The 27,160-nt window shown below is 37.6% G+C and overlaps 1 protein-coding gene across 12 annotated transcripts in view; it reads left to right on the top strand.

Annotated features, from left to right (window-relative positions):
• Positions 1-27,160, top strand: part of HERC1 (HECT and RLD domain containing E3 ubiquitin protein ligase family member 1) — a 105,542-nt gene that overhangs the window by 61,096 nt on the left and 17,286 nt on the right. For 7 of the 12 annotated variants that reach the window (XM_054215647.1, XM_054215649.1, XM_054215657.1 and 4 more), the window contains 26 exons: positions 105-298; positions 1,751-1,906; positions 2,141-2,247; positions 2,489-2,599; positions 2,681-2,857; positions 3,833-4,072; positions 4,277-4,360; positions 5,462-5,982; positions 7,470-8,245; positions 9,356-9,554; positions 10,516-10,676; positions 12,213-12,329; positions 12,510-12,741; positions 13,925-14,049; positions 14,313-14,533; positions 15,732-16,000; positions 16,535-16,587; positions 17,120-17,320; positions 17,917-18,091; positions 18,803-19,073; positions 20,392-20,605; positions 21,368-21,624; positions 22,171-22,298; positions 23,839-23,966; positions 25,112-25,312; positions 26,207-26,337. In XM_054215647.1, coding sequence (XP_054071622.1) covers positions 105-298; positions 1,751-1,906; positions 2,141-2,247; positions 2,489-2,599; positions 2,681-2,857; positions 3,833-4,072; positions 4,277-4,360; positions 5,462-5,982; positions 7,470-8,245; positions 9,356-9,554; positions 10,516-10,676; positions 12,213-12,329; positions 12,510-12,741; positions 13,925-14,049; positions 14,313-14,533; positions 15,732-16,000; positions 16,535-16,587; positions 17,120-17,320; positions 17,917-18,091; positions 18,803-19,073; positions 20,392-20,605; positions 21,368-21,624; positions 22,171-22,298; positions 23,839-23,966; positions 25,112-25,312; positions 26,207-26,337 — 5,449 coding nt within the window. The remainder of the gene's footprint in view (positions 1-104; positions 299-1,750; positions 1,907-2,140; positions 2,248-2,488; positions 2,600-2,680; positions 2,858-3,832; positions 4,073-4,276; positions 4,361-5,461; positions 5,983-7,469; positions 8,246-9,355; positions 9,555-10,515; positions 10,677-12,212; positions 12,330-12,509; positions 12,742-13,924; positions 14,050-14,312; positions 14,534-15,731; positions 16,001-16,534; positions 16,588-17,119; positions 17,321-17,916; positions 18,092-18,802; positions 19,074-20,391; positions 20,606-21,367; positions 21,625-22,170; positions 22,299-23,838; positions 23,967-25,111; positions 25,313-26,206; positions 26,338-27,160) is intronic. The other 5 variants (XM_054215653.1, XM_054215654.1, XM_054215656.1 and 2 more) reach the window with 5 other exon arrangements.

Here is a 27,160-nt window from a genome sequence, read left to right as displayed (position 1 = left end):
AATTGTTACTTGCACTGAGTTTGTAGTTGTGTCTTTTATGTTATTGTGTTCCTTGGATTAGCTCTCAAATAGACTTACATTTACTTTTTTTTGTGTGTGTATAGAACCTATGCTGACAAACTGAGCCCGAAGGTGGTCCAGTCTTTGCTGGATTTATTATGCAGTCAGCTGAAGAACTTGTTATCACAAGCTGGTGTGATGCTTATGGCCTCCTTTGGAGAAGGGGAAGGTGAGGAAGATGAAGTAGAATCAAAAAAGACAGATTCAAATGGGGATAATGAGAAGAGAGATTTCAGAGGTAATTATCTTGCATCATTTCTGTTACAATTTTGAAATACCAGAGAACTTAATAAAGAAACCACTGAATGCTGAGGCCCTCACCCACTCTACTGTATCGATTATTTTTTTGGGGTCATTCTTAACTCTGTAAATTAGATTAAATAAAGTCATCAAATAATTCTGTGCTCAGTTCAGATTTATATAGGCTTGATACATAAATCAGTTAAAAGGTAGGAGCAGGCTGAGAATAAGAATTACTCCATCTGGTTTGGAATTAGGAGGAGAATACTGTTTTCCTCAAAAAATGAGTGATTGGTAGTAGTGGTTTTCATAAACCACAAGTAGTGGTCTTCTATGCAGTCGTAGAAATTTAATTATCTAAGTTTCAAACTGCAAGTAAGTATAGCTTAATTCAGAAAATCATTGCATTTGCTTTGTATTGTGCAGTTTTGCAGTCTGGATGGTAAGAGATTGACCCTACTCTGTCATACTAAAAAAATGTGCAACAAAAGATTTTTCCAAAACATCAATATCTTCATGTAATTTGCAGTCCCTTAATGAGGATTTTGAATTGCTGTGGAAATTGTGTGTCTGAAGAAATTTTTAATTGTAGCTTCATTTTAAGTGTACATATGTTTTTGGTTGTTCTTATAACTCTCTTCTCTTACAAATAATGCAATGGCTGATGAACTAATAAGATAATTAATTCATTAGAAATTCAGATATGAGGTCTTCTCTTTCCACAAACATTTTCTTGGTAAAACTGCCTTGGAATACAAATACAAATGAGGAAGTATAGTGATTATGGGTGGATATGCCTTGAAGGAAGCTGCAACCCACGGAGAGCTCATGCAGGAACTGGCAGGAACTGTGGCTTGTGGGGGCCCACACTGGAGCAGTCTGTATGCCATGGAAAAGGATCTACAGTGGAGCAGTTCTTGAAGAACTGCTGCCCATGGGAAGGACCCATTATGAAGCAGGAGTAGTAGAGACAAAGTGTTATGAAGTGACCACAGCCCCCTCACATTCCTGATCTCCCTCCTCCCCTCAGGGGTGGGGAGGTAGAAGAGTTAGGAGTGAAGTCGAGCCTTGGAAGAAGGGGTGGGTGGGGGAAGGTGTTTCAATTTTGTCTTTGTTTCTCACTATCCTACTCTCTTTTTGATTGGCAATAAATTAATAAATTAATCTTCCCCAAGTTGAGTCTGTTTTGCCTGTGATGGTAAGTGATCTCACTACCCTTACCTTGACCCACAAACTTTTCATCTTATTTTCTCCCCATCTTGCTGAAGGGCAGAAGTGAGAGAGCAGCTTGGTGGGCATCCATCAACCAGCCAAGGATAACAGCCAGCCATTGTGTAATAACTGATGATTGTATTTTTACTTACAGAAGAGTTTGTTGCCAGTAACAAGGACTACTAATAAAGTTGTAATAATAAGGTTGTAAATGAAAACTTTTAATTTAACTTCCTAGCCGCCCTCCGAAAGCAACATGCAGCAGAATTGCATTTGGGAGATTTTCTTGTTTTTCTACGTCGAGTTGTGTCTTCAAAAGCAATTCAGTCAAAAATGGCATCTCCAAAGTGGACAGAAGTACTTCTTAACATTGCTTCTCAGAAGTGTTGCTCAGGTATGATCTTTTCAAAATGTGCGCGGTGGTTACTTGCATTTCTGTAGTGCAGTTCCTAAAAATCGGTCCTGTTAGAACGTGTGTTACGTAGTGAACAACTGGAACTAAGTTCAGTAGAAGTACACAAGTTACACTTCGGAGAATTGTGCACTGGTGGCATGCAGCTGGCATCTTAGGTGCATGCCTGATGCAGAAGTCACTTTCAGATCATTAAACATACTGTTCCATCTTTAGGAGTTCCCTTGGTTGGCAATTTGAGGACTAGACTTCTTGCACTTCATGTACTGGAAGCTGTATTACCTGCTTGTGAATCTGGCGTTGAGGATGATCAAATGGCTCAGGTCTTTATATTTTGTTATAAGCTTTTACACCTGTTTCTTCAAAAACTCTTATTAAACTTTTAAATGTTTGATAGGTTTGTTGAGAATCCAAATCAAGTGAGGCTCAGTGTAGATATTTGCTTATCTAAGAGCACTAAATATTTTGACATTTATACCTACAAAGCAAAGTAAAACAATACAATATTATTTGTTGTCCTCATCTTGGATTTAAAATGATCTGAATTATATTCTAATAAACCAGGTTGTTGAACGATTATTCTTGCTTCTGTCGGACTGCATGTGGGAGACTCCAATAGCTCAGGCTAAACATGCGATTCAAATAAAGGAGAAAGAACAAGAAATGAAGCTACAGGTAATGATGCTTTTGCTTTCTGTCTTGATTGAATGCATCTGAGTTACATTTACCACAAATACTTTGTCCTATTTCTGATAGAAGCAAGGAGAGTCTGAAGATGAAGATGAGAATCTTCCCATACAGGAAGTGTCCTTTGATCCTGAGAAAGCTCAATGCTGCATCGTGGAGAATGGGCAGATTCTGACTCATGGAAGTGGAGGTAAAGGATATGGTTTAGCATCCACTGGAGTTACTTCTGGGTGTTACCAGTGGAAGGTAGGTTGCATAAAAGTGTATTTCTTAACTTCTCTTACTCTGTTTTGGGAATATACTATGATTTATAAACAACAGCTACCTTATGTTTTTTCCCTGATGGCAACATTCTTGAGTAAATGACATTTTGGCAGTGTTAGGTTTACAGTTGGACTTGATGATCGTAAGGGTCTTTTCCAACCTAAATGATTCTGTAATCCTGTGTTTTTTCAATCCAAAGTGAAGAGTTTGTGGCTGCTTTTTGAGCACTGCCATTTGGGTATTTCAGTACACAGATTGGAGACTGTGAATGTGTTGCGTATTTGTAGAGGTGATGGTACTGATGGTACTTGTCCCTAAGATCCATAGTCAGCACAAATGTGCATTGTCTTGCAAAAGTTACCTACTGCAATGTGTAGATCTTGAATTTTTTCTTTAGAAAAACACTTCACAAAACACTTTTTTTCTTGCAAAAATATACATCAGCATGTCTGACTGACAAGCTTTTAGTACATCGTCTAGAGTGATTTTTCTGGGGAATATACATACACAGTTGTAGTCCTTGTTAGTACCATCTTTGAGCGTAACGCTTTTACTTCTTTTTTTTAATTTGAATCTGTGTAAGTCACTCACTGTGAACGTGAGGAGTCAAGCTTATTTATTTCTGTAATATCTTTAGCACTTGTAACCCAGCTTCTGGGTGTGTACGTTTTGAGTCCGGAAAAAGCATGACTCTGTGTATTTACATACAGTTTTCTTAATTACTAGTAGGTTAAGTTTAAATGACTTGTTATTGACTGGCCTTATACACCAAGATGTCATTTTAGAGGTAGAGCATGATTTTAGCTTATTAGCGTATTATTCGTTATTTATCACAAGCGTCTGAGTGAAACAGTTAGAAGTATACATAAATACGAGTAAGGTAAATTTTCATCGCTTTATTGTGTTAAAATGTATATTCTTGACTTTTTTCCTTGTCTGTTTTGTTTTGCCTGCTAGTTCTACATTGTGAAGGAGAATCGAGGCAATGAAGGCACATGTGTGGGAGTTTCCCGCTGGCCAGTACATGATTTTAACCATCGCACTACCTCAGATATGTGGCTCTACAGAGCCTATAGTGGCAACCTTTATCACAATGGAGAACAAACTCTGACTCTGTCCAGCTTTACCCAAGGAGATTTCATCACATGTGTATTAGATATGGAAGCAAGAACCATTTCCTTTGGTAAAAATGGAGAGGTATTTAACATTAATTGTTTTTTGGTGGTTTTTGCAACAGTAATTTGGCATAGATATTTTGTATAAAGCTAAGCATGGTAGTTAAGGCACGTGACGGTTTCGGTACTTACAAGAATTATAATGCAGGTATAACTTTGTCACACTTCATATTTTTGCTTGTTAAGGTGTTCTAAGTTTGGGGGTTTTTGTTCTGTTTTTAACTAGGAACCAAAACTAGCTTTTGAAGATGTGGATGCAGCAGAGTTATACCCTTGTGTTATGTTCTATAGCAGTAATCCAGGAGAAAAGGTAACTTAAATGTTCATCTGCCTAGGTGTACTGGTTTTGGGTGGGATAAAGTCAGTATTCTTCATAGCAGCCCATATGGTGCTGTTTTGGATTTATGACCAAGCAGCCTTGTTAATGCACAGTGGTTTAGCTATTGCTGTGTATTTACACAGCATCAAGGCTTTCCGGGTTTCTCACTCCACCCCCCCAGCAAGTAGGTTGGGGTTGGACAAGAGGCTGGGAGGGAGTGCGGCCGGTCAGCTCACTTACTGTGACCAAAGGCATGTTCCATACCTTGTAACATCATGTGCAGCAATGAAACTGCAGGGAAGTTTGACAGCAGGTTCTGGTGCTCGGGGACAGTCTGGGCATCAGTCAGATGGTGGTGAGCAACTGCATTTTGCATTGCTTGGTTTTCTTTGTTTTGTTTTATTTTGTCTTTTTTTTCCTCTTATTTATGAAACTTGCTTTATCTCAACCCATGAGTATTCTCACTTTTGCCCTTCTGATTCTTTTCCCCATCCTGCTGGGGCGAGTGATCGACTGGCTGTGTGGGGCTTAGCTGCCTTCCTGGGGTTAACCCTCCACAATAGGTCATAAGTTTATCTTTTCCCTTCTCTTATCCTTTGTGTCTGTTAAGGATGTTGGGGTTTTTGAGGGGTGGGGGTGCTAGTTAACAAGTGCTGAGGATGTCACTGATTATTCGTTTTGGTTTATGACATACATAGCACTACATTACTTGCACACTAGCTAGACTTTTCATAAATTCCTATATTGTGCAATCTAGTGTAAATTTAAAATCCATTTTATTATTTAGAATTGATTTACAGACTTAATGTTCTACATACAAAATTGCATTCCCCAGAAACCAGGCAGAATGTAGTATTAAGAATTCCAGATAGTCTTATGTGAGAAACCATGAACTATTTTAATGTCAGCATCCTTGAGTTTGAAGTGATGCAGGTTTTGATCAGTCTTAAGGTAGATTTCCTAGGGAGTCCAAACAAAGATGACAATGCTAGTCATTTTTTCTATTCAGCAGGAGGCTCCTGTGTTTATAAAATGAACTTCTTTAGATACGTTGAGAAGATAACTTTTACACTGTTCTCTTCAAACACTTAGGTGAAAATCTGTGATATGCAGATGCGTGGTACACCAAGAGATTTGCTACCCGGTGACCCCATCTGTAGTCCTGTTGCTGCAGTACTGGCAGAAGCCACTATCCAACTTATTCGTATCCTTCATCGCACAGACCGTTGGACACACTGCATCAATAAAAAAATGATGGAAAGACTCAATAAAATCAAAACATGTCTTAAAGAAGCAGGCCAAAAGCTGAAGAAAAGTCGCTCAATTCAAAGTCGAGAAGAGAACGAGGTGAGAGAGGAGAAAGAAAATAAAGAGGAGGAGAAAAGCAAACACAGTAGGCATGGTCTGGCTGACCTTTCAGAACTGCAGTTGAAGATGCTCTGTGTGGAAGTATGGCCTGTTCTAGCAGTAATTGGTGGAGTTGATGCTGGTCTTAGAGTTGGAGGTCGATGTGTACATAAGCAAACTGGACGTCATGCCACCTTGCTGGGAGTGGTGAAGGAAGGCAGTACATCTGCCAAGGTCCAGTGGGACGAAGCAGAGATTACTATCAGGTAGAGTATGCTCATTTCCTACATTTTTCACAATCTAGTGGGGTTTTGTGCTTGGAAGTCTTCAGAAGTAACATACATTTTACATTAGTTAAGCTGATCAATTATTGTAAGCTTAGACTTCAAAATTTGGCTTTTTAAAACAACTAGATATTATCAGTTAAATTTTTATGCTATCTAGTAATAAAATGCCTTGTTTATCAAAAATATATTTGATAGTTTTGAATTGATGAGCATTACAAGAATTCTTAGATTTGGCCTCTAGGTTTCAGAGCTGGGATGTGACCAGCTTGCCTGCTTTTCTAGATTTGAAATGAGCGTTGCTTGTTTTAGAATTAATATGTATTGGCTAACTAAAACATTATTACTGTCTTAATTTACTACAGCTTCTTGGTTATATCTGTGCAGAACACAGATTTTTACTGGGGGTTGGTGTGCGCTTTTGTTGTAAATGTTGAGCCTGGTTCTGAAGAGACACCTGATAGGGTTTGTCAGAATTGAGAGCAGGTGTCTCTGCTGCGTTGTCATTCGCTTCCTAGTGGACTGGAAATTGCTGTGTGGGGCTTGAGGAGCAGTTAAGGTCAGGAGATAGGATTCTCTGTTCTTAATGGTGGGGTGGATGATGGTATTCAGATTAACGCTCCATCAAGGTAGTTTTTGTTCATTCTCTGACCTGCCTTAGAGAGCTACAAGAATCCCCCTGGATTAGATGTTAACACTCTGGAGTCGTTGCTCTGCAGATGATGGTGAGAACTGGGGAGGAGGCTGGAAGGAGAGACTTCTTTTTCCACCTGTCTTGGAGAAGTACCTTCAAAGGGAAGGAAACTGAAATGAAGCTAGTGGCTTCTCTGGGCTCTCTGGTTCTCTCGCAGGATTTGCCTGTGGTTTTGTGTGGACAAGACCTGATTCACTGAATTTCTTAAACTCCTCTGCCTGTAATTTTTAAAAAGTCACTGTCCTCTCTAGGTAATCTGTCCTGACATAGCCAGAGACAGAATTACCACAAGCCATCAGTAGTGTGCTCCTTGAGATGAATAGTTAAACAGGAATGTGAGGTCAGTCAAAGCTTTTCCCTAATGTGAAAAAGTTTAGGAGTGTTTTCTTTCTAAGCTTTTTTACCTATTCACAAATTCAGCTCAGGTATGATGGTAAAATTTGGCTTAAGGTAGTTTTTCCTAGAAGTCTGTTACATATTTCTAAATAATATAGCAGAAACCTCTGTCAGCACAGAATTGATAGCTTCTTGATGCTTCTGGGTTTTAATGCTTGTTGTTAAAAACCTGTGCATGCTTTGTTGCCTTTGCTCTGATACCATATCTCCCCTTTTCTGATCATAACCTCATTTCCCCCGTTTACATTTAATTTTTAGAATTGGTTTGTTTATTTTATTAAATATATTTCACATCTTATTTGCCTACATTATTTCCTGTACTTTCCTCCTGTCTCTCCCTCACTTGCTTTTTCCTGTGTCATTCTGATCTTTATTAAAGCTTCCCAACTTTTTGGTCGCCTAGTGATACTCCGTTGTATAATCTGGAGCCCTGCGAACCACTGCCTTTTGACGTTGCAAGATTTCGTGGGCTGACAGCTACTGTGTTGCTGGACCTTACCTATCTGACTGGTATTCATGAAGATATGGGAAAGCAAAGCACCAAGAGACATGAGAAAAAACACAGACGTGAATCTGAAGATAAAGGGGAAATGGACCAGAAAACGGAGGGTGATGCTGGATCAGACACACGATTAGGACAAAGTGCTGATGATAACAAAGGACATAGTGCTGCGAGCTCTAAGTCAGAAAATGAAATCGCTTCCTTTTCTTTAGAACCATCAACATTAGGTATGGAATCCCAACACCAACCTGCTGAAGGAAGAAAAAAGAATCATGAACACACCCCAAGAAATCATGATATAGTGCAGTCAGAAATCAGAGCAGTACAGCTATCTTACCTTTATCTTGGTGCTATGAAGTCACTTAGCGTTCTTCTTAGTTGTAGTAAATATGCTGAACTGCTGTTAATACCCAAAGTCCTGGCGGAAAATGGTCACAACTCTGATTGTGCCAGTTCTCCAGTTGTTCACGAAGATGTTGAAATGCGTGCTGCCTTGCAGTTCCTGATGCGACACATGGTGAAACGGGCAGTCATGCGTTCACCGATTAAAAGAGCTCTAGGACTGGCAGATTTGGAACGAGCACAAGCCATGATCTACAAATTAGTGGTTCATGGGCTGCTGGAGGATCAGTTTGGTGGCAGGCTTAAACAAGGTATGTTTTAAAATTTATGGAAATACAGTGCTAAATTGTTTTTTATTTCTCTTAAAATTAATAGTAACAATGATGATACAAATAATATAATATTGCAAGTTTGTAGTGGCTCTACTTCAGAGGAAACTTAATTGGACAGAAAAATTTTAGGATGTTTTACTGTTTTGTAGGTATAGTACTGATTTTTTTTTTTGTCTTTTCCACAATTCCCTATTTTAATAAAAAGTGAATGCATGTCAGTCAATCAGAAAAACAGAAGTTTCTAATTTGTCTTTAGTACATTTTAAAAACGAGCAGTTCTGTATATACTTGTCAGAAGGATTTGTATGTGATGTGAATATCATAAAGTTCACTGTTATTGAGTGTGATTGTATGTGCGTGTATGTTCAGGATGTAAGTTACCTGTGTTTCTATCTGTGAAAATCTCTACATCAGTTGTGAGGTTTTGGGGTTTAATTTTCTGGAGTTTTTTGAGATATTTGGCACTGAGCTTAACAGAAGCTGAAGACAAAATGTGCATCATTCCTTTTCTTCTTAAAAATAAGCGTACTACAGTCAGCATCTTCAGAGAAACTATTTAAATCAGCTTAAACATAGTAAAAAATATCTAAAATATTTAAGCTAATTACTGCGCTATCTGATTGAGTACTGTCCTAAGGACAACTTCTAAACCAACCAAAAAACATGCCAAAACTCTTGTTACTTACACAGCTGAGTTAAAAATAGCTTTATAGCTCATCAGCTCTATTTCCGTATCTGAGAATTCTTTCTTTTTTGCCTAAGAGAATAATCCTAGCTGTTACAATCATAAATCTAAATCTAAATATCCTGAGATCTAACCAAGTAAATGGCTTCTGTTATCATCAGGAAAGACTTGTTTACTATTTACCATGTATCAGTATGACAACAGCAAGAGCTGATAGACTGATTTCTTTACATAAGTCCATGAGTTATTGGCAGAAGTATTTGCATGGCGTGCATTTCTGCACACCGCTTTCTTTGGGGGAAATTTTAAATAATGATAGTTATTTTTTAAAGATTAGCCACAGCTACTATTTTGCTCTATGCAATTATATTAATGTTCCTGCAACATCCTTTTTTCTGTTGCAGAAGTGGATCAACAAGTAGAAGAAGGTGACCAGTCTCAGCAAGCCCAAACACCAGTTACAACCAGCCCTTCTGCTTCTAGCACGACTTCTTTCATGAGCAGCTCTCTGGAGGATACTACCACTGCTACTACTCCAGTAACTGATACTGAAACAGTTCCAGCTTCAGAATCACCCGGTGTTATGCCTCTCAGTCTTCTTCGGTAAAATATCTTTATTTTCAGCATATATGATTTTGTAGTTGCATGGTTTATATGCAATATATGTCTTTAGCTGTCTAAGCCTTTGAAAATGTCAATGCTTGCATTTACTGTCAAGAACTGCCTCTGCAGAGGGCAGGGTTTAATTTGTTGCTTTGCCTTGCAGGACTTTGTTACTAGAAATAAAAAGCTGTTAAGCTGTTAATATACAGCGTACCTATATGTAACATCTGACTTCTTCATGACAGCAGAAAATGCCTTCCTTATGTTGTCCTCCAGTTCTCGTGTTTATTTGGTATAGTTTAAATTACAAGTCTCTGAAATTCTGTATTTTTAACGAATAGTTGTTGGTTCTCAAACTATAGTAGGTCTTGGTTTGTAGGTAACATCCTGCAAGCTAAGACCTCCTTTTATCCTACCCTCACATACTGAAATGGAAGTAAGATAAAGCTAGTTAGTCTGCAGAGGCTATTTGTGATGCAGAAGAAAGTCTGCTTTATATTGCATAGAGTCCTGTTCTAAATTTATTAATTCTGTTGATATATCTGACTTCTGCTCTTAGAGGTTTTGCAGATATAATTTGACAAAAGCCAGAACATTGTCCTGTTACCAGGACAGTGGAAGCATAATTGATGGTAGTAGTCAGGCTGAGTTCTGAACAAAGTGGGGGAAATGGGAAGAGTGTTTACTTCTCTTTTATCTCCTAGGACAGCTCTTGGTCTATGAAGGTCTTTTTTAGGTACATGCTTAAATTTTAAGTTTCCAGGCAAAGGTGGTAGGAACGAGGTGTTCCGACAGGGTTTTTCTGCCTGCCCCAATGTATGTATTGTGCCTTACCCTTACAAAACTCAATTGCTGTAAAGTATGACTTGCCAAGTGCACTCTTATTTCATGGGTTTTTTTTGTGTCAAACCTTCTTCAGCATAGCTTTGTTAAATATAAATGTATATTGTGCTTTTTAAAGGCAAATGTTCTCCAGTTATCCTACTACAACTGTACTTCCGGCACGACGTGCTCAGACTCCTCCAATATCTTCTTTACCAACATCTCCTTCAGATGAAGTTGGAAGGAGACAAAGTTTGACTTCTCCTGATTCCCAGTCTGCGAGGCCTGCCAATCGTACAGGTAAACAAGTAGTCAAAACAGATAGAGAAGTGGGCAAGTTAGTAAATTTGCAGAAGTTCAGCGTAGTTTTTAGGATACTGAAAGCTGACAGGATTTCTTTTTAATTCAACCTAACGTGCAAAGCATTGTTGAAAACCTTTTAATGACTTCTGAGGACAAAACATGGTGTAGATTGTCTAGCTGTAGACTTTATCAAGCAAATGAAATCGGTTTTTAAAAGCTGTGTAATGGATTTCAAACTACATATATAAAATAGAAATGCAGTATAATGGGTAGTTACTTCAACATTTATACAATTATACATTTATACAATTTGGGCTTGTTTCCTTGGTTGTGTGCCACTGTTTACTGCACTAATTTTCTAGCTTTTGTTAGATCCTGTACCATGCAGAAAACAAGAATTGGTGTATTTTATGATACATACACCAGTGTAGCTCCTTCCAATTAATCTTATTTAGTGAGACTGAAAGGGCTGTCCAGCCTTCATGGGCTTCCTCACGTCTGGAAACATGTGAAGGTAATAAGAGGCTTCTGTTCACAGAAGTTTTATTACTGCCTGCAATACTCAAAACAGAAACTTGCTCTATTCCAGAGTAGATGCAGAGTGGGATAGCTAGGAGGCTGAGCTTCTAAAGAGCACAAATGAATATGGTGATGCAAAGGAGATAATACTAAAAAGAAAAATACAAGTCCATGTGTATGTGTTTTGTATTAAATGAATAGAAGAGACTGAGTTAAAGTATATTCTCCAGATTTCATACTCAGTGCTGAGAAAGAAATTCCATGCTTTAAAATTCCTGACTGATACAACTTTTTATTCTTGCTCTTATATCTATGCCATTGACTGGGTCTTTCAGCTGTTTCATTTGTTGCACAGCAACTTGTCTGCTCAGTTTCACTTTTTTTTTTTGTTTTGTTTTTTACAAGATGACTTGCTTCTAGTCACCATACAGTCTTTAAAACAGTGTTTGTTAGTACATTGTGGATGCCTTTGATCTTACCTCACTTTTATGGCAAACAATAAGGAAACTGTGGGTTTCGGCAGTAACTAACGCTTTTATAGTCCCTTGAAAGACTTTGCACAGAAATATAGCCATCATCTGCAATGAGATTTTTCTGATATGTCACCAGCTTAGTTGAGCTTTCTTTCTGTACCTTAAGAGAAATGTTTATTGGTGAGATCTTATAGCATTTGGGAATCTTGATGAATCAGACAGGAATAACTCTATCTAGTCTACAAATACATAATTCGATACAGTCTTAAGTGGAAATAAACTTCTTAGAAGTATCTTAAAAGAAATAGGTCTTTGAATATCATGAGCATCCTACTTGATTACACAGAAGCTTACATAATATATATGTTACCAATAAGAATGAACACCCTCTGGTTTCATTACAGAAAGTATCTGACTTTGTGGAAAGTAGTAAAGGGCAATTATTCCCTTATTGAAGCTAATATATCAAAGTAAGTTCTAGTAAAGTTAACACTAAAGAAAGATTTATGCACTCTACATTTAACTTTTTCTGTCTTTTAAGCTTTGTCTGATCCAAGCAGCCGACTTTCAACATCTCCTCCTCCTCCTGCCATTGCTGTTCCGTTGTTAGAAATGGGGTTCTCCCTCAGGCAAATTGCAAAAGCTATGGAAGCTACAGGTAATCTATAATATCACTTTAAACTGAAAAATGAGATAAATATGGAACACTTTTTTCCAATTAAATACTTGACTTTTAAGTTCTATAACCATTTATGGAGGAAAAAAATTGATTTTTTTCACTGTCAGTGGTATAATCATAGAATCATAGAATGGTAAAGTGTGATTTTCCTGCTTTCAGGTGCCAGAGGAGAAGCAGATGCACAGAACATCACAGTGCTGGCCATGTGGATGATAGAGCACCCTGGAAACGAAGATGACGAAGAGCCCCAGTCAGAAGGGACTGCAGATTCACGACATGGCACGATAGTCTCTGGAAGCGGTGGAAAATCTGGTGATCATTGCTATTTGCAGTCACCAGGTGATATCCCTTCTGCTGATGCCACTGAAATGGAGGAAGGCTTTAGTGAAAGGTAAAATGTAGTTTTCTTCTAATTGCTTGTAATCTGTTGCTGAAACGGAAAATCTCACAAGTTTATCGTTGGCTGACAGAACGTTACTTTGTACTGCCACTTTTGAATTCTGTTTACATGAGTAAAAACAAAGATGCAATTAAATTAGATGTACATGGTGTGTTTATTTTCCAGTATTGTTTATGCACAGAACTGGGGAATAATGTAACTGAGCATCCTTCCCTCAAAAAAAAGAGGAAGGAGAAACAAAAAAAAAGTGAGGGCACATACCTTACATTTTTCCTAAAAGACCTAGTAATAAAGCAAAATTTCATTGGAATATTATTTTTTTTCCCAGCATATTCATGAACAGGTATTTTTCTACATTCTTCTTTTTAAATGAATTCTTGGTTTATCCAGAGAGGATGAAACTGAGTTGAAGCTTCCATTCTCAGTCACCTTCACAACGTTACATCTAAACTGTGTGTTAAACAGGGATTTTAATGATTGTTTTTCTTTTATTTTATTTTTGATCCTAAAAGTAGTGGCTATATTTTTAAGTGACACCTATTAGGAATCATACCAGGTATTTTGTTAATAGGGAGGATGACAACTGCAACGCTTTTGAGAACACTTTTGTTCAGATGCCCTGATCCTATTGAGATAAGTGTTTTTAAGTGTCCTTAGTTACTTTGTCCCTGGTAAACTGTCATTTCACGGAGAACTCACAGATTTCAACTGGGAGAAATAAACTAAGCAACAAGTGTTACTAAGTAACTTAAATTCATGTTTTGCAAAAGATTTTGGGCAAAAGAGGGAATGACTGAGGCAGCAACAAAAGAAACGTTGATTTTATTTCTTTTAAAAAGGAGAAGAAACCTAGTTTGAGCTGTAGTTAAATTTGACAGCATAAAAGGAGTGCTCTCCCAAAATTTCTACAATGCTTGGGCACTAAGAAAGCATCGAATGGGTGTTGATATTGCTGCATCTAATTTGTTTGAGGTAAATCTCACAGTCAAAAAGACAGTAAATATGTGCTGCAGTGGAACTGAAAATCCTTGAATTCCAAATTCCCTTTTTCTTTCTTTCGTGAAAGGAGAAAAGAAAAGCACCAATAAATATGATCTCAGTGTTTTTTCTTACTTACTGTATGTGGCTGTTTAAAATTTGTTTTGATTTAACTGTAAATTACAAATTCTTGTAGCCCTGATAACATGGATCACGTGGATAATGCAGCTTCTGCAAGTGGACCTCCTTCTAGAAGTCGGTCAGCTGTAACGAGAAGACACAAATTTGATTTAGCTGCCCGAACATTGCTAGCACGTGCTGGTAAGTATACTGAAAGACTTCCAAGGTCTTTGCTTTCCCAGTAAAGGAAGAGGAGGGGATGGGTACTTAGCGTGAATGTTACAAAACTCTCCTTCACATACGTGTATCAGTGTATATTGAACGTAAGTGTTTTATGTGGTAATAAGTAGATTATGTTTAACAAAAGAGTTACAGACAAAGCAAAAGGCAGATGAAAGTACAATCATCTTTATTACAAGTAAAATAAAAGTACTACTTTCCTTTCCTTTCTTTCTTCACTTGAGCGGGATTATACCGCTCTGTACAGGCCCACAGGAATCAGAGTCGAAGAGAAGGGATATCTTTGCAGCAAGATCCTGGAGCGCTTTATGACTTCAACTTGGATGAGGAGTTGGAAATTGACCTTGACGATGAAGCAATGGAAGCTATGTTTGGGCAAGACCTGGCTAGTGATAATGATATTCTGGGAATGTGGATCCCAGAGGTATTGGATTGGCCTACCTGGGTGTGTGTGACTGCAGCTGGGGCTGCTTTAACTTACTGCTTTTTGCATGTTCATATTTTTAAATTTAAAGTAACATGCATATGCTTATAGCCTGTTTGAAAATATATTCCTAAATGCCAGCAATGCTTAAAATCTTGTATTCTGTAGCTTCACTTTTAGATTAAGGGTACTGCTTTCATGTGGTTCGTGCTCTGCACTTCTACGTAGTTTTTCTTCTCCCTCCCCTGGAAGATGAGAATAGAACTAGTGTAGTTGTTGTTTTGATGATATCACTTAGAAATCAAGTAGGTGTTCCAGATTGCTTAGCTGTGTGGGGTAACAAAGATGTGAGTGTTTGTTTTATTGAAAAAAAAAAAATCTAATCTTTAGCAACACAATTTTCACTTAAATCAGTTTTTCTTAATTTAGTCATGTTGTGTATTTCATTCTCTGGGGAGGATGTAGTGATAGTCCTCACTCAGTTGTTGTATAGCCCACTAAAAATGCGCTTCAGGTGGAAAGGAAATATAATGACAGCAGCTTCTTAATCTTTGGATTATCCATGTGAAATTAGACAAGCAACCCACAAGGCTAAGCTTCCGTCTCCTGATTATGATGTTACCTGACTCTGATATGGAAGCAAGTTTCAGAATACATATTGAATTTTTCAGAGAACTTGCTTCACTGGAACATCACAATGAAATTACTGACTTAGGACAGAAATGTAATTATAGAAAAATGAACCTTATATTCAGACAAATATTGACACAAATGGTAAATATTGTTGCTCAGTGAATACAAAGTCCGATTGTCTGGAAAAAAAAAAAAAGGATTCTTTTTTCTTTGTTGGATCTAGTGTAGTCAAGTTCTGAGGAGAATCAGATAACTTCAAGACAGCATTGAATGTGCGCTAGCAGAGATCTATGTGAAAAGTTTCATTGTCAAGAATTTTGAGTTACGTCTAAAATGAAATAGGAGGATCTCATCCTCTGAAATTTTACTTACGAATGTTTTTCCTGTTCTGAAATGGTCTGCTCTTCATTATGTCATAAATTGTCTATTTCTGCTTTGCTTTTGGGCAAGTTAACCATATAAATATCATTCTGTGTATCTTAACAGAAATGGGCAGGAACATACACCTACGAATATTTGCCTATTTTATATCTAATATGAAGATATTTATTCTATAAAAATAACACATGAAAATTTTGCCATGCAGCATGTTTGTGAAACTGAAGACAGAGAAGAAGTAGTGGTTTGTGAACTGTGTGAATCCAGTGTTGTCAGCTTCAATCAACACATGAAGAGAAACCACCCTGGCTGTGGTCGCAGTGCAAATCGCCAGGGCTATCGTAGCAATGGTTCTTACGTAGATGGATGGTTTGGTGGTGAATGTGGAAGCGGAAATCCTTACTACTTATTGTGCGGCATCTGCAGAGAGAAATATTTAGCCCTGAAGAGTAAATCTAAAACGTCAACTTCTGAAAGGTATAGAAGTAGAAGATGGTGGAATACTCTATGTAAAGAAAGGAAACAATTTAAAAGTGTTTACTAGCATCAGCATTTTAAGAATTTGACTGAAGAAATTAAAATTCCTAGTAGACTTTTTCTTTATTTATTTTAACTGAGGCTTAAAATTATTCTCTGTATTCAACAAATGCATATTTAGAAAAAAGTTTGTCTTGATATTTCTGTTTTTTTAAATGAAAAGAAAGGAATTATTTCTTGAGATGTTGCCTACTCTTGTTGACTTTTGAAAACTTCCTTTTTCAATTTTGTCTGACAATTCCACTATTTTTTATGGGTCTTTCTCACATCAGTACTGCAAAATGCTTCCCCCCTCCATAGACACTTTAAGAAGCCCGTTTTATTTATCTCTCTGTTACTAGCCATTTCCAGAAATCATATGTATATTGACATAACACTAAAGTAACTTAATAGTAAACCAAGTTTAAAATTATTATGCATATATGTAAATTACTAGATCCATTCCGTTATTTTCTTTGTTATTTTTTCATACAGGTACAAAGGCCAGGCTCCTGATTTAATAGGTAAACAAGACAGTGTCTATGAAGGTATGTTTTTAAGTTGCTGAAGATATTAAGTACTTTGCACTTGCATAGTGTTTTATTTTTCCGTATAAATACTTGCATGCAAATAAACCTGTCATGAAACTATATTTGCAGGTATACTTTAAAAGTATTCTTCAGACCAGGTGTAGTATTTCAAATTCTTTTTTTAGTTCAAATGAGAAAAAAATCAGTGACATTTTTTCCCGTCTTTCATCTAAGTAGCTGAAATGTCAAATACTTAACTTTGAGTGATAAGGTATTGTTAAAAAAAACAGCTAGTTTGGTTCTTCAGAGAATCTTCCATGCAACTTCTTTGCAGTAGAAATAAAAGTCAAATGTAGTGGAGGGGGGCAAGAGTGATTTTGTTTCTCTGATTTACTATGTTGTGTCTATGGTCAACATCAAAAGTTTTTAAGACTACTATGTTGCAGATTACAATCCATGTTTTGTGCCCTGTATTGTTTTTTTTATTAGCTGAAATTATTTAATGTTTTAGCTTTTGTAACCAGGTGTAATTATATTTCTCCAATTCTAGAAGACTGGGATATGTTAGACGTAGACGAAGACGAAAAGCTGACAGGAGAAGAGGAGTTCGAATTACTGGCTGGACCTCTTGGGTTAAATGATCGCCGTATTGTACCTGAACCTGTACAGTTCCCCGACAGTGACCCTCTGGGTGCTTCAGTTGCAATGGTGACAGCCACCAACAGTATGGAAGAAACACTGATGCAAATAGGTAAATACCTCCACTTTGGTGTGATTTTATAGGGGCAACGCAGAAATATTTTGACAGTCTTTCCTGTCCACCACCATGAGGAAGTGAAGACAGGGTTCTAAATTGTCCTTTTATTATAGGGGAGTTAGAGAGAGGAGGGTGAGGCACTCATATTGGCAGAAGGCTTGAGGCTTTGATTTACTAATACAACTGTGACCGTAGTCCTGCAGTGGATGCCAGTAGCATGTTTTGCAGAACTCAAAGATGGATTCATGGATTTAAATTGGGACTTACTGATCAGCCTGTTGAAATGCAGGATCAATATGTAAGTTCGTAGGCCCCTCTAATGGAAAAAAGAAACAGAGGAATTAAGGTTAATTTGAGTATTGTGTTAAGTTGTGCTCATCTATCTTTGAAAATAAAGAATAATTAAATTATGGAATGTATTTCAGGAGTGTGTTTTCTCTTGATCATTATCACTACAGTTCTGTATGTATGAAATGTTGAAAAATTATGAGTAATTTGCAAACTTACCCCAACTTGCATCTGCGCTTGTTACTATGTGATAATGGTTTGTTTTTCTTTAAACACTAACGCAAATCATCATTATTTTCAAGGCTGTCATGGCTCTATAGAAAAAAGTTCTTCTGGCAGGATAACCTTAGGAGAGCAAGCAGCTGCCCTAGTAAACCCGCATGACCGTGTTATGGCTCTAAGAAGAGTGACAGCTGCCGCCCAAGTCCTTCTGGCAAGAACTATGGTTATGAGAGCGCTCTCACTTCTGTCTGTCAGGTTTGTGGCATCCTTGCCAACGCTTCTATTTGGAACCAGTTTTCGAGTCATGTTTGATAGGGATGCAGTTTTAAACTACTTGGAAAAGGGATTCTCATTTTATGTACTTACATCGTAGTATTAAGAGAAAAAGCTGTTGATTTTGTTCTTTTGAATCCTATTTTCAAACTTTATGAAAGAAACATCTACCTTTTATATGGAAAGTGGACTCCAGTGGTAGCAGCCATTCAGAAATACAGGTGCTGTGTTTGTTAGTGAGTTTTTGTTCAAGGCAAGTATTAGAGATGAATATTAGAGGAAAGAAGATGAAGTGAAGGAGTTGATGGAATATGAGGATTTAAAAACTGACTTTGCACAAGATACCTGGGCAACTATGAAGACATCACAGGTGTCTGACATGTGCATGCACATATTGTCATAGCATAACTCTAAACATGAGTTATCCATACAACTTTGTGAGTGATTCCAGATAAACTCAGGGATTTTTGGTAGGGCAAGTCTAGGATGTGTTTTTATCTTCAGCTTAAAAGAAAAGGAGTGAAGGGACTGCAGCTTCATTTCTCTTTCTTCGCCTTCCACCTGCATGGTAACAATGTCCAGCTAATCAAAAAGGCAGTATTCACCAATGGGTTGGGAATAGTTAAATCCAAACATAACTTTCTTTTAAAATGTCCTGACAAAACCAAGAGCATTTATATTCTTTTTTGACAGTGGTTCCAGTTGTAGCCTGGCAGCTGGTCTTGAATCATTGGGATTAACAGATATCAGAACTTTGGTTCGTTTAATGTGCCTCGCTGCGGCTGGCAGAGCAGGCCTCTCCACAAGTCCATCCACTGTGTCAAGTTCCACAGAGCGATCTCGAGGAATACACAGCAAAACAAGCAAACCTATCTCTTGTCTTGCCTACCTGAGTACGGCAGTAGGCTGCTTGGCATCGAACACTCCTAGTGCTGCAAAACTGCTGGTACAGTTATGTACACAGGTAGGACTGTTATTTCAACACGAATATTTATATTAAACTGCTTATACCTGAGATGAAGCAATCCATTTGGTACATATTGATAATTTGTGCTTTTATCTTATGAACTCTGATGAGACTGCCCTCAGTTTGAGGATCTCCTTAGAGTTCTTGTTTATGGCTTTACACAAGGGTAGGTTTTATTGTTGATAAAAATCAAGTAACTATATTTTTTTGCTGAGTACACTTTTTTGAGTGGAGAAAAATGGATGTGCATTTTGTCTTGATAGGGTTTTTCTGTTAAAATTGTGGGTTTTTTTTTAATTGAGACAACTGTGGAGCACAGATTGTTTATATTTAGAAAGAGATGATCTCGTGGACATGCAGCAGGATTTCATATGTATCAGGAAACTTCTAAGCAATCAGAGTAATTGTTTTGTTCTTCTGACTTTGAAATGTAATTGTTGAGAAATACGAGTGTTGGAAGGAATAATGGATTTTATTCTGTGTTACTGCTTTTTATCCTACCACCACATGCATAACTTTGTAAAAAATGTTATGTAAAAGCTCCCTAGGTCTTGCTGATATTTTTGGTTACTTGATACTTCTTTCTTTCTTTTCCCCAATCCTTGTATCTCTGGATATTTGGTTCCATTAAGACCAGGTATTCCCCAGGGCAGAAGACTCATTGAATCATAGAATGGTTTGGGTTGGAAGGGACCTTAAAAGGCCATCTACTCCAACCCCCCTGCAGCGAGCAGGGACATCTTCAACTAGATCAGGTTGCTCAGAGCCCTGTCTTACCTGACTTGAATGTTTCCACAGATGGGGCATCTACCACCTCTCTGGGCAACTGTCTCCAGTGTCTCACCACCCTCAACATAAAAAATGTCTTCCTTATACCTAGTCTAAATCTTTCCTCTCTTTCCTCTTTTAATTTAAAGCCATTACCCCCTGTCCTATCGCAACAGGCCCTACTAAAAAGTTGTCCCCATCTTTCCTGTAGGCCCCTTTAGGTGCTGGAAGAGGCTCTAAAGTCCCCCTGGAGCCTTCTCTTCTTCAGGCTGAACACACCCAACTCTCCCATCCTGTCCTCATAGCAGAGGTGCTTCAGCCCTCTGGTCATCTTCGTGGCCTCCTCTGGCCTGCTCCAACAGGTCCATGTCTTTCCTGTGCTAAGGGAAATTCCAATTGTACATGATCTTAAAGTAAAAGTGGTTGGGAGCTGAGAATTTCTGAAAAAAGTTGAAAATCTGTAAAATTGTGCATGATGACGACAAATGCTTTACAAAATGGATATTTTTGTTTGTTCCGGGTATTTATTGTCTGTCTTTATTTTTAGAATTTGATTTCTGCAGCAACTGGTGTAAACTTGACAACAGTTGATGATCCGATTCAGCGAAAATTTTTGCCAAGTTTTTTAAGAGGAATTGCAGAAGAAAACAAACTTGTCACATCTCCGAATTTTGTGGTTACTCAAGCACTTGTAGCACTGTTGGCAGACAAAGGGGCCAAACTGAGGCCAAATTACGATAAAGCCGAAATTGAAAAGAAAGGTACGATACAGCTTTGTTTTTAAATGTTAATTATTAAGTCTTTAATTCCTCATTTATATTTAAGGGGATGCTTTCTAGAGTAATGTATACATACATACAAAAGCATACTCTCAAAAATGTACAAAACTTGTTTTAATCAAAGTAATCTTATAGTTTAGTACACAAATTTTACTTAGAAATATGATCTTATGAGTTGCATCTTTTGCCACTTTAAAAAAAAAAATGAATGTGTGTGTATTCAAAGCCCCATAGAGCTAAAACTTTCAGCCTTGGTTGTGCCACCTAATATGAAATGAAGGGGAATAATGGTTGAGTGTGGCCACCTAACTACTGTCCTGTCTCTTGAGACAGAAAGTTGTGCTGAGAGAGGGCAGGGAGCCAAAAAGCAGCTGCTGTGCCTCAACACCAGGGTGTTGCTGTGTTAAAGGGAGGGAGGGGCATAGCAGCCACAGCAGCTTCTCTCTGTCAGAGGAGGCATTTTCCTCTTCCCTGCTCCATGAACAACCATTGTCCATATGGTGGGAATAAGACTATTCATAATTCTGTTCTTTAGGTTTTTCTGTGAAATTTTCAAGGTGGTTGTTTTTCTCTCAGTCTCAACAGAGTTGTTTTTTCCTAGTAGTTAACATGATTGCAACGTCCTTGTAAGATGTTTGTTAATCCCTTTCCCTTTTTTCTGGAAATTATGGCTATTGCTGTGTTCATTTGTGTAATTCTGTTTGGTACTCATCTAGGCATCGTCTCATTGTTTTGTTTAAGCAGGTTTAATTGCCCATTTGTATGCCCATCCTTCCTATGATCCTTCTGCTGTAGGCCCTCTGGAGCTGGCTAATGCACTAGCAGCTTGCTGCCTCTCTTCAAGGTTATCTTCCCAACATAGGCAGTGGGCTGCTCAGCAGCTGGTGCGAACTCTTGCAGCACACGATCGAGATAATCAAACTATTCCTCAGACCCTCGCTGATATGGGGGGAGACTTAAGAAAATGTTCCTTCATAAAACTAGAGGCTCATCAGAACAGGGTAAGGATGATTTCTCCCAAAAAGGCATGAATTTTAATACTCTCTTTTGTAGAATACAGCAAAAGTAAAATACTATTATTTTACAAATATACTGGCTGAAATGATTTCCCACAAGAAGTAATTTTTTTGGTGATAAATTACTGCTTGACCGTAGCTCTGATGCATAAAAATGCTTAGCTGCTTTGAAGCTTCAATTAAAGGGGACATGACAGTACACGTAGTCAGCAGAATCACCCTAAATCTTTTCTGACACTAGATCTTAATTTGCGTTAATTTTTCTGTCTTAGTAGTTAACGTCTTTGTCCAGTATTCTGTGCAATAGTGGCCTGTGGAGTATGGGTCTGAACGAAGTGTAGCAACCTTATAAAGCACGCTTAATTACTGTAAAAGTAGAAAAATGTATCTTGTTTCATTGTTACAGTGTATTTCAATAATGTAGACAATACTCTGTCTCATTGGTCAATATTTGCTTAATACCAGTGCACAAACATACGTAAGCTTTAGATTTGAATTTCAGTTTTGCCATGATTATGTTGGTACTTGCAGGTCATGACATGTGTTTGGTGCAATAAAAAGGGACTTTTGGCGACCAGTGGAAATGATGGCACCATAAGGGTGTGGAATGTTACAAAGAAGCAGTATTCGTTGCAACAAACCTGTGTGCTCAACAAGCTGTAAGATGATTCTTTATAATAGTCAAGTATTTAATTTAAGCTGTGATTGTGCAGGGTAACGAAAAGAGACAACCCTGCAGTATCTCCTGCGCAGACGTTCTCTCATTTTTTCTCTGGGATTGTTGCTGTGTTTATGGCATGAAATAGCTTAAAACTGAAAATTGACCTTAAATGTCAAGCTGATAAGAGTAGGTATAAAGGGACTGTCTGTAAGGGACTGTCACACGAAAAAAATGCAAAAATCCCTTCAGTGGGTTGCAGTGGACAGGTGCAACATATAACATGATAATTTCGAGTGTGGTGGTTTGAGTCACGTGTGAAAAAAGAATTTGTGACTTCTGGGGTTCAGTAACTGAGTGTGATTGTTCTTCGTGAGGCTGTCGGGGAAATACTTTTGTAGCATTTAGATGTGTCCCAAAAAGAAAGAAAAATAAAAGATTAAAATCTAATTCTTTAGTACAGCTTAGGTCAGTTTATCTCAGGAGAATGAAGAAACAATAGCGGACTTGAGGGTTGTTTCGTGATGATTTCTTAGTGGTCGTTTTAGTTCTTGTTTGCTTGCTATTCTTTGCTGCTGCCTTAAAAGGAATAAATGGAATGGTGTAATAACTTGACTTCAGAAGAAGTTTTTTGTAGCCCTTAGAGACAAGTAGATGAAAAGGCATTATCCCTTCTTTCTGATAGAATTATGTCCTCCTTCTGTGAGAATACTTTTTGTTTTTCTGAGTTTGGAGGAACATTATTTAAATGCTACTAGATTTCCCTGATACAGTATTACTACCTGTTATGTTAACTTTTTTTTATGTTAATATTGTTACATGTGTTATTAAGTTAATGTTGTCAATAACAGTTACAAGGCCCAATTACCTGCTCTGTTCCCAAATTCACTGTCTGCTGCTTAAGCAAGAACACGCCAAAGGCATGCCTTCTGTATCTTCAAAAATACAGGGGTGACACACTATGTGGCCTGCAACATGCATCCTGGCAGTATTAGAGCCTTCATTTTCCTGTTACTAAAATTGGTAAACATTGTGCCTGTCATGTATGACCCTAAGGGGCAATAAAACACACCAGTGGTCCTGGTAAAGGCAAAAAGCAAACTTAAACTAGAATTTTAGAACAGTGTAACAACAGTGTAACAGGAGGAAGAGTTTAAGCTAAAATTGAGAGCAAAATGTACCCTTCAATTTCTTTTGCCTAAGGCGTTCTGTTTCATTTCATGACTTCCCAGAAAGTTTTGCCCTCACCAAAGATGTTAAATTTGAGCTATAAATAGGTAAAGTTAAACATAATTAAGCTTATTCTTCTAATTGAAACCTAACTTCAAATTTCTTACTGTAGAAATAACGGGTATCTTGTTCTGTAATTTGAAGTGGGTTTAAATAGAAGATAGAACTATGAGCAGAAAAATCTATTACGTAAATCTGCAGTGATGATGGGGGACTCCAGATTTTAACTTGTGTGTTTAATTAATTTTATGTTTTCCTGTCTGCTTAAAGGAGATGCCCTTTTTTAACTGCACCATTTTATTCTCTTGTAGAGAAGGTGATTCTGAAGAAAGTCTGGGATCACCCAGTGACCTTAGTTTGTCTCTTGTCTGTTGGAGCATCAGTGGCAAGTACCTGGCTGGAGCTACGGAAAAGATGGTGAACATATGGCAAGTCAATGGTATGCTCTTAGTGACACTTTATGGTACAACGAATTTCTAGGGAAGCTGCTAAGTTACTGAGTATTTGTTTACCCAAGTATTTAACTGTGTATGCTCTCCAGTTTAAATGCCTACCATCTTCCATAATATCTTGTAAACCTATTTAATAAGAGGAAGAAACTAACCGCAAATGAGTGTGTGATGTACAATTAATTCAGTAGAAAACTGAGCAGCCAATGAGTCCTTGTGGGATCAAAAGTATTTAGGTGTGAGGCTTGATTACTTTTAGCAATTTTTGTCTGTAAATGCTATCTTCTTGTAGTCTGCAAGTATTACCTTTCTCCATGCAACGGGGAGAATGCGAAAATTGACTGAAGCAGATGGAGGGAATGACTTCTAGAGTGTTCAGCTAGATGGAATGTCTTCTAATGAGAGTAGAATGAGTGAGCTTGGTTTATTTATTTGAACAGAAGAGTCTTGGAGAAGGAAGCTTATAAATAAGTACATTAGGAAGATAAACTGTAGAAGTCCAGGGAGAAAAAGCAGCCATGTAAGCAAATGGATAGCGTGGACACAAGAAGAAATGTAAATAAATTGGCCATGAATAACTTAAAAAAAGTTTCTAATGTTTAAAAGACTGTCATCTCATTTTTTATAATGAGAAATGAAACCTTAGAAGAAACACTATAAAATTAATGAATTTATGATATTGCATTGTGATAGAGAGGACTGAGCCTGCTCCAGGAAAAGCCCTTTCCAATTCCTTGGTTCAGCTTGCGAGCATCTTTAAGTGGATTCTCTTACATTTTTTTTGACATTTGTAATCTCTGAAACTTCATTCTGTTGTTTTGTGCTTACGAAAATCACCAGCTACACTGCCCATGTTAATAGACAGTCCACAGAAAAAGTCTAAATTTACTGAGTACTGAAGAATTTAGCTTCCCTAAGAAAACCATGTAACTTGGCTGATAATTGAGATTTATTAGCTAGATTTTGTCTGCGTAGATTAGTGGACCACTGCTTCATAGGCTTGTAACTTACATGAATTTGTAGTATGTGCTACATCTAAATAGGATCTCTTGATATTTTCCTATGGAAAGTACTTTTGTTGTTTTCTTTTCTTTATGAAGATGAAGTAGTTTTAAAAGACTTTTTGCGCTCCTAGGAGGAAAAGGATTATTAGATCTTCAGCCTCACTGGGTATCTGCTCTAGCTTGGCCAGAAGAAGGGCCCACTGCAGCATGGACAGGAGATGCTCCAGAATTATTATTAATTGGGCGTATGGATGGATCTCTTGGTCTTATTGAAGTTGTGGATATTTCAACCATGCACCGGCTAGAACTGGAGCACTGCTACAGAAAGGATGGTAGGTGACCGTATCAGTATTCAAGTAGAAATTAAAATTATGAATTCCCCCCCCCCCCCCCCCCCATTTTTTTTAATTAAGCAAGTATATAATCTCAATTTTTTTATTATCGTTCATGGGATCTGACTTCTGGTATCTTACCTGCAAGCATCATTCACTTGTGTTCATGGGAGGAGAAAAGTCTGTGGGATCTCCATCTGCACCCTGATTCCTCTACAGCAGAGGCAAACAGTTGGTAGCAACCTACTCAGATCCTGACATTTCTTACTGTTGTGTAAAATTAGTGTAGATTCCCTGCAGTGTCTGTTCTGTCTACAGATAGCATATAGTCAGTGTCATTTGAATTACTTCATTACTGCCATTTTTCCTTTATAGTTCCAGTCTCAGGGAACATAAAGGAGCACATTTTTGGTAGCACTGTGTGATTTTGCTTATTGCTCCTTCAGGAAATTTGCAGATTTTTTTGGCAGAATCAAGTGAGGCAATATTTGTGTGCTAAGAAAGGCTCAAATTGTTTTCAGTGCTTTTCTTAAAAGCTTCCCGGTCTCAGATACACGTATAGGATTCAGTCTGCTTTTTTTCTTTTCCCTAGCATAGTTCTTTTTACCATGTCAGGAATATCAATTAAATTATTTTAATTAAAAGAAGAAGAATGAAAAAACTATTACAAAGTAATCTCAACAGCTGTCATTATAGTAGCACTCAGTCTGATCTTTACCATACAAATCCAAGAAAATTTTCAGACCAATAGTACGTTAAATAACCTGGGGCCGGGGTGGTGGTGGTGGGGGGCACAGCACTTCATATTTTAGATAATTGCACTGCAAAAACCTCTTTGTCAGGAGTGAAGTTCGATTTAGTTTAATGAATATTTTGTGTTGTCTGTTTACATAGTGTCTGTCACATGCCTTGCCTGGTTCAGTGAAGACAGACCGTTTGCAGTTGGCTATTCAGATGGAAAATTGCTAATAGGAACAAAGGAACCACTTGAAAAAGGAGGAATCGTTCTAGTTGATGCACATAAGGTAGAGTTAGTCTTTTTAAAACTAATGCGTAATTTCTGTGGGCAAAGATCTTTTAAAGCTGATTTCTATATTTGAAAGCTATTTATGAAGTCAACAAATAGCTTTTCTGATACACGTTAAACACAATATTTTTTAAAGGAACAGTCTACCAAATTAGAAAAAAAAAAAAAAAAGGAAAAATAAATTTTATAGCCTTTTTTGTTATTAGAGATTGTAAAGTGTATGTACATACAGTGACAGAAGTGTATTAAGGACACAGCTATGCATGTCTGGATTTAAAAGACCATCGTTATTTTATTTGTAAAAGTGCTCATAAGAAATTTTAATTTTGGTTATGTCACATGTTTTTGTAAAGCTTAAGTTCCTGTGCAAAGCAAAAGATGTGTTTCCAATTATGCAGCCGCAAATGTTTAGAACAATGTTTAGAACCCTTTGCTTGGCTGGTATGTAATAATAAGTGATTAATAGTCCATAAATTATTTGTTAGGTGAAGAGAATTCCCCGAGCTTAGGTGCAGTAAAAGCATCTTGGATGCTTCCATGAACTGGTCTCGGTATTTGAAGCACGGTAGTCACAGAAGTGAGCATGCTGTGACAATAAAGCTATACTTGCCTTTTCCACTGTGGGCTGTTCTCCTTTCATACCTCCGTTAGACTCAAAACTACGTCTGGCCCACTGCCCAATATGTTTATGAACCATGTACCATTAAGGTAATTCATACTACAATTTCATTATATAAAAAAGAAGGAAAAATTGTCTGCTTCTTTTGGGGAAAGAAAAAATCAAGAAAGGTGTGCAATGAAAAGAGAACATTTTTTTCTAC

This window comes from Rissa tridactyla, chromosome 9 (assembly GCF_028500815.1).
Source record: "Rissa tridactyla isolate bRisTri1 chromosome 9, bRisTri1.patW.cur.20221130, whole genome shotgun sequence".
NCBI classification, from domain to species: Eukaryota; Metazoa; Chordata; class Aves; order Charadriiformes; family Laridae; genus Rissa; species Rissa tridactyla.
The sequence above is the reverse complement of the archived record's forward strand: the minus strand, read 5'-3'. Positions and strand labels throughout refer to the sequence as shown.